The 13,950-nt window shown below is 32.4% G+C and overlaps 1 protein-coding gene across 1 annotated transcript; it reads left to right on the top strand.

Annotated features, from left to right (window-relative positions):
* Positions 1-14: 14 nt before the first annotated feature.
* On the top strand, positions 15-5,609 carry LOC108916889 (gamma-1-syntrophin). The gene is made up of 9 exons (XM_018723208.2): positions 15-235; positions 325-529; positions 3,033-3,192; positions 3,274-3,399; positions 3,465-3,808; positions 3,936-4,094; positions 4,161-4,385; positions 4,439-4,642; positions 4,695-5,609. The coding sequence occupies exons 2-9, from the start codon at positions 332-334 to the stop codon at positions 4,800-4,802; spliced, it is 1,524 nt and encodes a 507-aa protein (XP_018578724.1). The 5' UTR covers positions 15-235; positions 325-331; the 3' UTR covers positions 4,803-5,609.
* Positions 5,610-13,950: the final 8,341 nt, after the last annotated feature.

Here is a 13,950-nt window from a genome sequence, read left to right as displayed (position 1 = left end):
AAAAGGGCAAGTGACTGTTGCTTTAGGAACGTGAAGCAAGGAGAAATAAGGTTTATTGGTCTTTTATATCGCAGTTACGAACCTTCCTATGATTTGTTTTGACCCTTAAAAATGGCAGTTCGACATAACATTCCCATGGAATGTCACAGAAACGGTGATAAATAAATTGATACTATATCGTTGACGTAGTTATGTTTTGTTTGGTTTAGTAGTTTTGAGTGTTAAATAATAAAAGGTATGATACTTCAACTTACGCCGTAGTTATCAAAAATCAATTACCTATAATGTGTTACATATAAGTTTTACTAATAGTATATGTGTCAGGTTCAATATGAGGATAAACGCTACAAGAATGACCACACCAATTGAAGAGAAAGTAGATCAGAAACTTAAAGTTAGAACAGGAATGGTAACAGTCAGTGATGGCAAAAGTAAACCAATACCTGTGCAACTCCATTTGTCCATGGAAGTGCTTCGACTTCAGAAGGAAGAACCGCTTCCCCCTGAATCGAAACCTTTAAATGCCAAAGTAAGGAAATATCGTAGTGTACTTAGATGTCTGTATACTGAATTAAAAAAATAGTGTCTTTCCATTTTTAAAACCATATACTAAACTGTGTTAGGTGTCTCCTTAATTACTTAATGCATGTATTCTTTTAATTGTATAGAATTTACGTCACCAAAAATATATATTCATATACCTACATATACTTATTTTTTTAACATAATTGAAATATGATATTTGGAAGAAAAAAGACGCAATAAAAATTTTCTTTCAAGTATACTTCTACATTTTTTTCTCTGAAAATTAAAGTGGTCATATTTCAGTAGCTTGTGACCCGTACTGTTTTTTAGGGCATGACTTCTGAGCCTAAATATGGAACCTTCACGATAAAATATTTTGAATGTTGCGAAATAAGAAACTAAAATAGTAGATGACTCTGATATTTCGAAAATATATGCATATAATTGCAAAATATTTATTTTCGTAATCAACTGATAGATATAAATGTTTTTTTATATTTTTTGCAAAATTAGTTTTTCTTCGTGGTGATAAATCTATTTAAATTTTAATTTGGTATTTCATTTTTCAAACCTCATAATTCTCTAAAATGAAAATTTTGTGAAAAATAAGAAAACACCTGTTTGTATCTATCAATTGATTCCTGATGAACATTAAATATGTTACAAGAGCAAAAATAATTAAAAATTAGTGTTAGCTATTTTTATAAATTATATTCTGGGCAGTTATTTTTTCTTTTATATTTTGATTCAAATTTTGAGACAAATTCTTAATAAATATTAAATCTACAAGGACAAAAATAATAAAAATTAGGTAGTAGACATTTTTATAAATATTCTGGGCGTGATTTATCATGTGTGCATTTCGATTCTAATTTTCAACAATAAAAAAAAAACATCAAAATATCAAGTCGATAATATTTTTTGGTAGGCCTTACTGTGGTCGTTATTTATATTTAGAAATTTATACACATTTTTCTGTTATGAATATAATTTTGATAAAATGTTGTCCATATTGTATTCTTAATAATTTCACATAATAACTTGTTATATACAAATGACATGGTTAAATACATGCCAATATACTTGGATTGACATTAATGTTTAATAGTTGTAACTTGTAAAGTACATACATCAATTTATATGATTGCTAATAAATACCTCCTAAATTTTGAAAAGATGTATTTTTTTTTACTTGAGAATACATTAAATACAACTTTTTTTATTGTACTGTGCTAATTAATATATTTTCATGTACACAAATAATTGTGTTTAAATATTATACCTGTATACTGATCAGAATTAATAAGTTTCAAATCAGTTTATGTCTGGTGGTTATACTGATGAACGATCTTAGCTGCATACAGGGTGTTACAAATTAGTAGGTCAACCCGTTAACCACATATTCTTTGGATTAAAATAATGGGAATTTTCTTATGTTAGTTTTCATTTCGGAGACCCATTTTAAAGTACAGGGTGTCAAAATTAAAAATGATTTTTATTGATAACTGATTGTAGAGAAATTTATTTGAAATTTAGCACATATTTTGCTCTTAAATCGGCACACATTTTGTGTAATTTTGATTTAAAATATCAAAGCGCAAACGGAGGAGAGGGGGTTGCAGTATCCATGGACCCCAATTTTTTTTTTTTTGAGCACGCCTATGCTTTCCGAATATTTTTTTTTTAGATAAAACGGCGTTTTATTTTTTTCACTTTTGTAAAATATTCATTTGGAGTCTCGTTTTTTTTTATATTTTTTAGATACGCGACATCGATTTAGTCAATGTTAGACTTTATGTTTTGGGGCTACATGAAAGATTTAAGTCGTCTTATTTATTTTAATTTACTGAATAAATGATCATCAGCATGATCAGCGATATTTAATTTCAGCTAAATTTAACATCTAAGAAAGTTGCAAATCTCATACAGCAAACCCCAAATCAAAATGTGCGGTTTGAGCCTAAAGTGCTCTTTACCGCGTACAATTCGTTTCTTTAACTGTTGTTTAGTTAGCATTGGTACCATATAAAAGAAATTTTTCATAAAATCCCAAAAATTAAAATCTAACGCCTACTAAATTGATGGCGTGCATCCAAAAAAGTTACAATATCTCGTAAACAAGGCCCCAAATAAAAATCTTACAAGAGTGAACAAAATTTATCTAAAAATAAATATTCGGAAAGCATAGGCATAGGCACTCAAAAAAATATAGGAGGTCCATGGGTGCTGCAACACCCCCCCCCCCCCTCCGTTCGCGCTTGAATATTTTAAACCAAAATTACATGAACAGTGATACCCTGTATTTTGAAAATGGGACTCCGAAATGAAAAGTGGCATAAGAAAAGTTCCATTATTTTAGTCCAGAATATGTGGTTAATTGCTTGACCTACTAATTTATAACACCCCGTATATTAATTCAATGCAGGTCAGGGTTTTATCTATGCTGTTTCACAGAATGTTATCAGTGAAATCCGGTGTTAATTACTTTTATTTTTCAATTACTTCAGGAAAGAATGGTCCAGGTAAGAAGACAAAAAGTTGGGGGATTAGGTTTGAGCATTAAAGGGGGAGCAGAACATAAGCTGCCTATATTGATTTCTAGAATATATAAAAGTCAAGCAGCAGACCAAACAGGAGAGTTGTTTGTTGGTGATGCCATTATTAAAGGTATTCGTCTTAAATACAGGCGTTTCAATAAATTTTTTCAACTTGGTACGTTAATAAAATGTTTTTATTTACTATTTGCAGTGAATGGAGAATATATCACTGCATGTCCACATGACGATGCTGTAAACATACTACGCAATGCTGGCGATTTAGTTGTTCTTACTGTCAAGCATTACAAAGCTGCAACACCATTTCTACAAAAACAAGGTAAATTTGAAACACGACTACACGACTTTAGAAAATGCAAACTTGATTTGTTTTGAAAATTGCAGAAGACAAGGACTCTCAACAGACGGACAGTAACAGCGATGAAAAAGGCGCGTCTGATGAAAGCTTACGTGTTATGACGAACAGCACAAGCAGCAGACCAAGTTCGATTTCCTCAGAACCTGAACCCGAAATACAAACTCACTGGGTTGATATTATCACTGTACCTTTAATGATGGCGTATGTGACGAGGTATATTTTTGGTACGGATAAATTGAGGCCTAATGCCTTCGAGGTGCGTGGACTGAACGGCGTCAGCACCGGGATTATACATTGCGATGATTCAGCTATTCTCTCTCAGTGGCTTAAATATATTACCGACAATATCATTGGACTGACAAATTTACAGGTATCGAGTGTATCTGTGCTGATATTTAAAATACCATGGTTTGTCGGGTTGTTCTCGGGCTAGGCTCTATGGGAACCCCAAACACCACGGTATTTTAATCATCAACTATAATTATGTCATTTTTTAGATGAAATTGTACAATCGAAACTTTAGCGTGTCCGATCGAATAGAATACATGGGTTGGGTCAATGAAGGTGTTTTGAATAATAATCAGCCTTGGCAGAACTACAAGCCGAGATTTTTTGCTTTGAAGGGGACCGACTTGATGCTTTTCGATTCTCCACCTGTAAGTACCGATATCGGATAAAATTCTCGACGCGATTTTTAACTAAAAATTAAATTTCTCTTTAAGCTAAACGTGATGGACTGGAGCAAGTGCTCGTTAATGTTCAAAGTATACCAAACGATGTTCCGCGTAGTGAAGGAATCTGAAAATGTGGATGAACGTCAACACTGCTTCCTAGTACAAACATCGGGACAAGACTCGCGTTATTTTTCCGTCGAAACAAGACAGGAACTGTTAAGGATTGAAAATGCTTGGCATTGCTCCGTTTGCACCGCCGTTATGAAATTGGGAGTAAGTAGCATCGATTTTAAACGCTCGCATTGTTAATTATTATGTTCTCGCAGAACAAAACATTCACAGTTAGCAGCAATGGGAAAACTGCCGGACTGACGTTGGATTGGAACTTGGGCTTTTCTTTACACGAGGGCGACTTGAAAACTCCCGTTTGGCAATACAAATTTTCCCAACTCAGGGGCTCTTCGGATGATGGAAAATCCAAGCTTAAGCTACACTTCCAAGACATTGAATCGAAAGCTATCGAAACGAAGGTGAGTAGTTTTACGCGTACGAAGTACGATTTATGTAACAGTTTTGTTTTAGGAACTAGAGTGTTCCATTTTGCAAAGTTTGTTGTTCTGTATGCATGCCTTCTTAACTGCTAAAGTGGCATCGGTTGATCCAGGATTCTTATGTTCAATGATACCATAGACTTAGAGAAATAATAGTACTGATTTTGTAAGTATTAATACTCAGTCGAAGGAAGGATTATAGTATTAGTACCATTTGACTTAGATTTTGTAAGAAATAGTTCCATTTACAGGACTTACACATTCCTTTTACACTTTACACTAATTTTTGTAGTTAAATGTTTATTTTTTTGTCTTACAAGTTTTAGGAATTCACATCTTGCGTTAGGAATCCGTTCAGTTTTTTCACGAATATTGTTCTGGGAAAATAATATTTCTGTAACTGGATTTATTTTCATGTAAACATGAAGTATGATTCTAAGTAAATGTATAGTAGAATAAAATGCACATTGTCTGCGAAGCACTAAAATCATTTAGTTCGGTACAGGGTGTTGTATATGAATTAGAGATGGGCACTTTTCAGAAAAGTGTGTTACGGACATGTCGATGAATTGTCCAGACATGTCGGGAAAAGTACTTTTGACCTTCAATTTAATAAGGCACCTATGAGTCACACAAAGCAAAATATTACTCTTACTCTAATGAATATGTGTCGATATATTTTACTTATTACTACCTTTAGACTTTTTTATAAACAAGTTTCTAATTTTCCGTGGACAGCCAATACACTTATTTAAATGTTTTTCCATCCTACTGGAATTCTTAAAAATTGTTTTTGAGCAGAAGTTACATTTATAATGATTTTTACTTAATTCAGAAAAATATAACCAAACTGTTGATTTTAGTGTCATACTTACATTTATAAACTATTTGTGTATTAAATATTAAATTAAGAATCAACTAACTGATTACTATTTACTAATCGTTAACTTTGCCAAAAATAATAAAATATGGACATATAAACGATGTTCTATTTTTAAAATGTCGGTTTCAGTTAAACAATTACCAATGAAATTACAAGAAAATGGCTAAATATTTTGAATTTTACATGTACCAACCTCAAAAATTTTTGCTGGAATTGCATACAACTTTTCAATCTTGAAAAGTGTCCTCAGGACATGTCCACTTTTGACGACATGTCCAGCTGACATGTCCACGGCACATCTCTAATATGAATAGAACATAAATCAGGTGCGAAGATTTTTTTCGTAACTTTATCTTAAGGAATTTTGAAATACCGAAAAAAATATGTTGAGACTGACAGTCATTAAAATTTTCTTGTTTCGTAATGACTTAGAAATGAGTGCAATGTATACCTTTGCACTATTGTTGATTTTTTAATGTGCCTTTATAACCGATTATATTTATATTGATTATGAAACATAACTCCCAACTTTTAACACCATACTTCCAGTGCAGTCACACTTCAATACACTTATGTAATAGCCTTACGATTTTAGCAAAACTTTTTAGATACTACTCTGTTACGTGTATGTATGTATATATATCTTTTCCCAACATAAGGCTGTGGCATAAGCAATACAAAGTAAGTTGAAGTTATTGTATAAACAAATCTCGTGCAACACCCTGTAGATAGGTAAAGAAATGTTCCTTATGATAACCTTACTAGGTAGAAGATGAGAAAAAAATATTAGAGTAAGGTTTTATTAATTAATTCTGTATTTCAAGAAAATACTTAATTATTTAACATTAAAATGTGTTTATTGGGTTAAATTGACCCTGTGTTGACATTATTTGATTTTTCCGGTTAACAAGAGGAAAAGTTCTGTGTTATTAAATATTTGTTATCGGCATTGTTAGCGATTTGATCTTTAACCCCCTATAATTATATAATATAGTTAACCTCGTGATGTCGATCTTAAATCGACTATACCCAATAGGTAGAATTTGTTTTTCCCTTACGAAGAACAAAATCACACTAACTTCCACTAATGTTAAAATGTGTTTAAGTGTTTTGTATGAGATACAAAATTAGTGAAATATTATACATATATATCTGATATTTCAGACAGCACAATTGTGAATTAGGCTGAATCGAATGTAGTTCGTAAGATACAATGCACTTTTTCTGTTGTTATTGGAACTGTTTTAGTAGAACTGTAGGGGTTAGAAATAATGAGATACTATATACGGAGTGTACAAGAACAGTAGTTTAACATTCTTTTTTCATTATTGAAAAAATACATTCCGACATTACATAACTTGGCCGCTCTGTATATATAAAAAACTGTTTGTGTCTGAAAATGATCTGGTCTTTCTGGGGAAAGTGGAACAGTTAATGACTGTCCATAGCAGTTATCTGTTAGTTAGTTGGGGGTCATTTTATTCCAAGTGAGGAACTCGGGGTTAGAACGACCCTATGTCCAAAGGTAGAAAGTAACATTTCCATTTAGGATCGACGGATTTTAACCATCTTACTGTATTCAAAATTGAAGTTAATTGAGGTAGTTTTGAAATATATTTGTAGGGAGTCTACAAAGTTAAACTGATGTCTGAATAGCTCGTTATATCATAATAGATAGTAGTGTATATCATATCATCTCTTGAAACAATTTCGGATAAGTCAATGATGCATTTGTTCAATTAAGAAAATATCGAGCAATAAGTGTACTAAAATATTGTAACTTATTGTATTCTTTAATGTTTCTAGGTTTTGAACCAAAGTTATCTAAAAATATTGTTGTAACAGCCACAAAAAAAAAGTTGTCTGTACTTTTCATGGCACATATGTTATCCGTAGTATTTTTGCCTCCTGATCACGAATCCAGTGTCAGAATTGAGCTATCACATCACAGGAATTTCCTAACCTCAAAAAACATGTCAAAAATAGCAAAAATTCACGAAAAAGTGCTAGGAAAAATACAAAAAAAATGTTTTCTATATTCAAAAGTTCATTTATATGGTTAAGACCGGGGTCGCTGATCACGGATCCGAGATCAATTTTGTAAAATTCAAGATGGCGGATCGAAGATGGACGACCAAATTTTCCAAAAATAACAGATTCGCGCCAAATTTGGTATAAGGAGGTTTTCGGGGTCGCTGATCACAAATTCGAGGTCAATTATGCAAAATTCAAGATGGCGGATCCAAGATGGCCGGCCAAATTGTGAAAAAATAACATATTCGCGCAAAATTTTGTAGACGTGGTTTTCGGGGTCACTGATCACGAATCCGAGATCAGATTTACAAAATTCGTTTGTAAAAATTTAATCAATACTTTATTACCTGAGATTAGGCAGAAAACCCGTGAATAGATCTTTTACAGAAAAAATAAGAAGATATAGCCGAAAAAAGAAGGTTAAAACATGATTGAATACTCAGGTTATAAAGTAAACCAAAATATTACCAAATGAATTTCGCAATTCTGACCTCGAATACGTAATCAGCGACCCCGAAACCCCCGTATACCAAATTTGGCTCGAATCTGTTATTTTTTGAAAATTCGCGATATCTGACCTTAATTAACCCGTTTTTTTGAGGTTAGAAAAAGAACCATCAATTCTGACCGCGGATTCATGTTCGACGGGGTCTTAACCATATAAATGAACATTTGAATATAGAAAAAAAATGTGTATTTTTCCTAGCACTTTTTCGTGAATTTTTGCTATTTTTGACCTGTTTTTTGAGGTTAGGAAATTTCTGTGATGTGATAGCTCAATTCTGACACCAGATTCGTGATCAGGAGGCAAAAATACTTCGGAAAACATTATGTCGCATGAAAAAGTACAGACAACTTTTTTTTATGTGGCTGTGTTATTGTTGGTACATTTCATCATAATTTAGACTTAACAAATTGTTGATAGTTTAAAAATGGAATTTTTTGATTTTTTATTTTTAACAATATAGAATATAAGTATCTAGTTTTCCATATTTTTTTGTCTACCACATGGTTCTCAGGCGAACCCACTCTGTATTACTCACTTAAAGTGTTAATAAGCAAAAAATTCCATGACTAGTCTATCCGTAATTTATGTGATTTAAATATATTTATCGTTGAGTAGTTGTTATAAAATTCGAATAAATCTTATGAAATATATAAGTGAAATATAAGTTAGCTTTTGCTTACAGTTCAGAACAATAGGTTAGTGCAGGTAATATGGTTGTGACTATCTCTATCCCTTGTTTGAAAATCACCAACTGCATATAGCGCTCTCAAAGGGAATTTATCACTTTCTGCAAGAATGTTTAAAATTATGTGGATCTTCCGTGGATTACACAAAATCTCGGCACCAAGTGATAACTTCCCTCATTACAGAAGTTGGGTTTATGATTTTTGCCCACTAATGTAATGTAAATTTGGGTTTATTTAGAATATTTGCATTTAAAGACCAAATAGTACATTCTTCAATTAAAAGTATAGTTATTACTCGTTGACAATATAAATAAATTTATTTAGTACCTTAAATTGGTTTTATTTTTCCTTCTGAAAACCAGTAAAAAAAATGCTCTACATATTTTTATTATATCCATTAAGGATTGATTATAAAAGGTGTTAACGAAATAAGTACTCAAAATTTGAGAGTATGTAAAACATGTCGAAATATGATGAAAACCTTAGTAGAGTTTTTGTCAGTGGCGGCCCCTAAGGGAGATACAGCCCCTTGAAGGGGTAACTTGGGAAACAGTTTTTATTGCATAACTTCAAAACGGTCTAACTTTCCTCCATTCTAACGCAGATTTTCTATAAAATGGAGTTAGTCCGAAACTCAAATTACTTTTTGTTGTAAAGAAATTTGTAATTCGCCGCTTTTGAACAAACGCCATCGTAATAAATTATAAATTTCTTTACACCAAAAATTTATTCGAGTTTCAAACTAAGTCCATTTTATAGAAACTCTGCGTTGAAATGGGGGAAAATCTGTTATTTGCGCATTAATTCATATTTAGACAAACTCTAGTAAAATCTATAAAAATGTATTGCTGGTTGCCTACTCTTAACTACAATCAATAACCTATACAAAATAGCAGCCACCTAGGGATGGTTACCCTAAACTGTAACTGATTGTAGTGTGGATCAACTGGAATATCTAATGTTACATGTTACACTGAAGCCATAAACAAGGCTAGTTGGGACTTATTTAAGTTCAGTTCCTATGCAAGCATAAAGGACTGGTACTAGAAATGGAAATGATCTTTGGAAAAGGTATCTGTTTGGAGCTGGATCCTCATGGATCAATTTCTCGGATCAGCCATCTGTTATACAAAATATTATTTTCAAATCAAACTCAATTATCCTTTCAGTTAACCGATATGTCTAGTAATCAATAAAAGGAAATTAATAATCATGATAACTACAATCAATGATCTTTACCGTACAGAGCAGCCATCTGTAGTACAAATTATTTTGTACCTGTACGAGAGATGGCGCTACTGACGATGAGTTCGATTTTTTACACAGGAAATTATATAAGTTAAACTGTCAGAAAACGGTTTTATAAAACTATAACGTCACTTTTTGTGCACTAACTAATTTAACGATTTAAGAATTAATTCTGAAAATGTAAGTAAAAAGGTTTATAATTAAGGTATGTTAAAATTAATTTTGAATTAAAACATGGGTAAAATTATTATAAATTATACATTAAAAATAATTTTCTTTTATAATTAAGTTTTTATTTGATACTATTATTGGACACATCTTATTCATAACAAAAAAACTATTATTAAAGTAAAAATGGTAACAAATTGGTTATTTTTAAAGTTTTTTCCTACTTAATCGTGACGAAAATAAGATATTTAAAAAATAAGCAAGATGTTCCGTATTAAAATTTTGCTGAAAATTTATTCGCGGGTACTCCATAACATCCCATTGTAGGTAGGCGCTCTGATGCCCTTAATAAAGTTTTGCTTGGTTTAGGAGTAAAATCTTAAATTAAAATCTTTTGTGTCGGCCCCTTAAATCATAATAAACTTATTCGCCCCTGAAATCCGCATGAAAAACTTAACATTTTCTGCCAGACCGAGTTTCAAATTATTGCTATGCAAATCTAATACTAAGATGTCGTGCGGCGTTGTGATAATGTAATGTCTTCTTTTCGGTGTAATAAATTTTGTACTGCGGTGCCCACCAGTGGCGTAACATCGCAACAAGTTAAAAAACATAACATACAGCTCTTCAAATAAAAATGTAGCATTAAAGGAAAGTTACGGATTAATAAATTTTCAATCATCGAGAGATGAACCAGATTAGATTATTTGGTGATGTGCTCTGTATATAAATTTATTCATAATCCAAGGAAAACCTTGTTATCCCAGATTTTCTGCGGTAGAAGAGAATCACGTATTTCAAATCAGTAAAAGCGTTTAAGGGAATACTTATGTAAAAATAAAATTACCAAAATTACAATGGTGCATTAAATATAAGGATTAAGTAAACTACATATAAATACAACGCCCAGCCGGTTGCATTTACCATTAAAGGCTTAAATGCATTTTACTGGGGTTTTGTAAGTAATTACGTCGTTAGCAAAGCGGTATTTGCAAAAGAGACCACTGTTTAAACAGATTTATTTTCCACACAGAGATGAAATATACTGTTTAATTTCCGGTGGCGATTTTTCCCCACATTAATTTCGAATCTGAAATTTAAATTATTGAATCGTATATACCTACATTCGCGAAAAGTAAACTATAAAAAAAATAAAATAATTTACTTACTGCCGCTTGATTAAAGTACGATAGTTTCAAAGATTACAGATAGCGAATATTAAAAAGTTTTAATACTTAATATATTTAATAAAAAAAAGTCTCAAGATTTACAGAGGATATCACTACATTTCCTCTGACATCCGTTCCCTTTAATGGCAAATAAATGATGCCGTATTGGGTACTACCTAGAATACACTCTTATTTACAAAACTTTTAGGCCATATATTCCGCTCTTTCGAAATCTCCGTTTCCACGACTTTTCAACTTTCCACAAATAAATTCGAACTGAACTATTTTAAAACTTGTGCTCGCTAGTAAATTTACGCCACGTAGCGTTCCTAGAAAAATCCAAATTCAGAACTGTGTAAAGGAACTTTGTAAGGGCTCTAGTTAAAATATTTTCGTATAAAGACACCGAAATGTAAGTTTTCTTCGTATAACGTTATAAACCAGAAAACTGTGAAATAATATCGTTTTATCATTTTTTTTTACATTGCAATAATGGCATGGTGACGTGGGAGCCGTTCTCTAATTTCAAAACTTAAAAACACCGGTAGCATTTTGTGCATTCACGACGGGAATTCCAGGAAAGGGAAACTCTCATCTAAATCAACACTTCCCCGTTTGAAAGGCCCTTAATTAACATGCATAAAAAACCGGCACAAGCTAAATTAATTTCACTCAATTATGTAGATTCTAGTGATTCCAGTGCATGTAACGAGACTAGGGTTACTGTTGGTTTAGAAGACGGGATGGGCTTTAATTAAAATGGGAGAAATCCTAAGGCTGTTTTCAACTTGAGGGTATATGTTACACACGTGGATTCACCCTTGAATTAAAATGCATTAGAGCCTTTCCCCGTTATCTATCGGTAACGGCTCCGTATTGATTTGCATTCAGTTGTCTCGTTTTTATTAAGCCTCGAGTTTTTAACTATTGTCCAAATAAGACAGACTAAAGACATTTTTAAGTCCATAATGTATATGACGTCCTTGAATTTAGGGACGTCCTAATGTCTATGAGATATAAGAAATACGTATACTGAGTGTCCAAAAAGTCTGGCAACACCTGAATAATTTCCCAAGTAAATTATTTTAAATATTAAGGTCAGTCTTGTAGTAATTTTTGACGAGGTTCAATGGTGACCTTGGATTTGACCTTGAAGGTTATTTCAAGGTCACCTCCATTTTTTAAATAATGGAAACAGCCTCTTTTGACGTCGGCAATCGAAAGAGCGGGAAATTTTACATCCAAAAGCTCTAAGATCATAAATCAGGGTTGACCTTGAAGGTCATTCAAAGGTTATTTGAATTTGAGGGCTGGATATCTCCGAAGGACGCAGTTGATGAAAATAGTACAAAGCTCACTTTAGTTATTGACACTAATTGCAATTAAACACAAAATAACTAGAGTGAGCTTTATCCTATTTTCATCAATGGCATCCTTCGGAGATATCCAGCCTTAAATTTAAATAACCCTTGAATGACGTTCAAGGTCAACCCTGATATATGACCTTAGAGTTTTTGTATGTAAAAAGGGGGTTTCCATTTAAAAAATGGAGGTGATCTTGAAATAACCTTCAAGGTCACCGTCAAGGTCAAATCCAAGGTCACCATTGAATTCCTCGTCAAAAGTTACTACAAGAATGACCTTAACATTTTTCAAAAATAATTTACCTGGGAAATTATTCAGGTGTTTCCAGACTTTTCGGATACCCTGTTGTTCAATGGAAGTCTGTTTGCCACACAACTGATTATCCATGGGGTATTAACCAATGATTCACGAATTGACTTAAGGACCATTTAGGAATATGATAAGGACGTCCTATTGTGCAGAAAATATACGTCTAGTGCCCCATAGATGATATTAATTTTTATAATTTACTTAAACCAATAATATATTTTATAAAGAGCCTACGCCGAAGAAACAAAATATTTAAAACGACCCAAGCCGTTCGTAGAGCATTCGTGACGTCATACCACTCGACTGGCTCGACCCGACGCGACGGCTAAGAATTAATACACTTTTCTATTTGTCGAACATTTCCATTGTCAATTTTTAATGTTATTACAATATATTTTGTATTAAGCTTTACAGTTGTTTTATACCTCCAGTCTATTGTTTTCTTTTTTGTTCTCTACACAATCTCTCTCTACTTATGTGATAATAAATCAGTAAATAATATGTACTCAATTAACGAAAAGAACGTTTTTCTCAGTGTAATGTATATTCATGTCCATTTGGGCAAGCTGTCATAAATATTATTAGAATATATAAACAGGTGATTACATCTGAACGTTTTTGGAATAAAACACGTCGGGTCGTAGCATGAAATCGTAAGTAAGCATATTCCGCGCCGTTCCAAAGTATTTAAATTCTGCACAAAATCTTCCGCTGAAACGAAACTGCGAGAGTGCATGCTGTGTGTGTTCCATTTCAATGTGCAATTTATCCAGCTGACCGATTTTATTATAAAACATAATGCAATTTTTCTTTGGCGCCAGTTTTAATATAAAGTAGACGAAAACTGAATTATTACCAAAGTTTCACCTAACATAATGTGTGCCCTATTCAGAATACTAAGTCTATCGATCCCTGAA

Source organism: Anoplophora glabripennis, unplaced genomic scaffold (assembly GCF_000390285.2).
Source record: "Anoplophora glabripennis isolate ALB-LARVAE unplaced genomic scaffold, Agla_2.0 scaffold2, whole genome shotgun sequence".
In the NCBI taxonomy this organism is placed as follows: Eukaryota; Metazoa; Arthropoda; class Insecta; order Coleoptera; family Cerambycidae; genus Anoplophora; species Anoplophora glabripennis.
The sequence above is the reverse complement of the archived record's forward strand: the minus strand, read 5'-3'. Positions and strand labels throughout refer to the sequence as shown.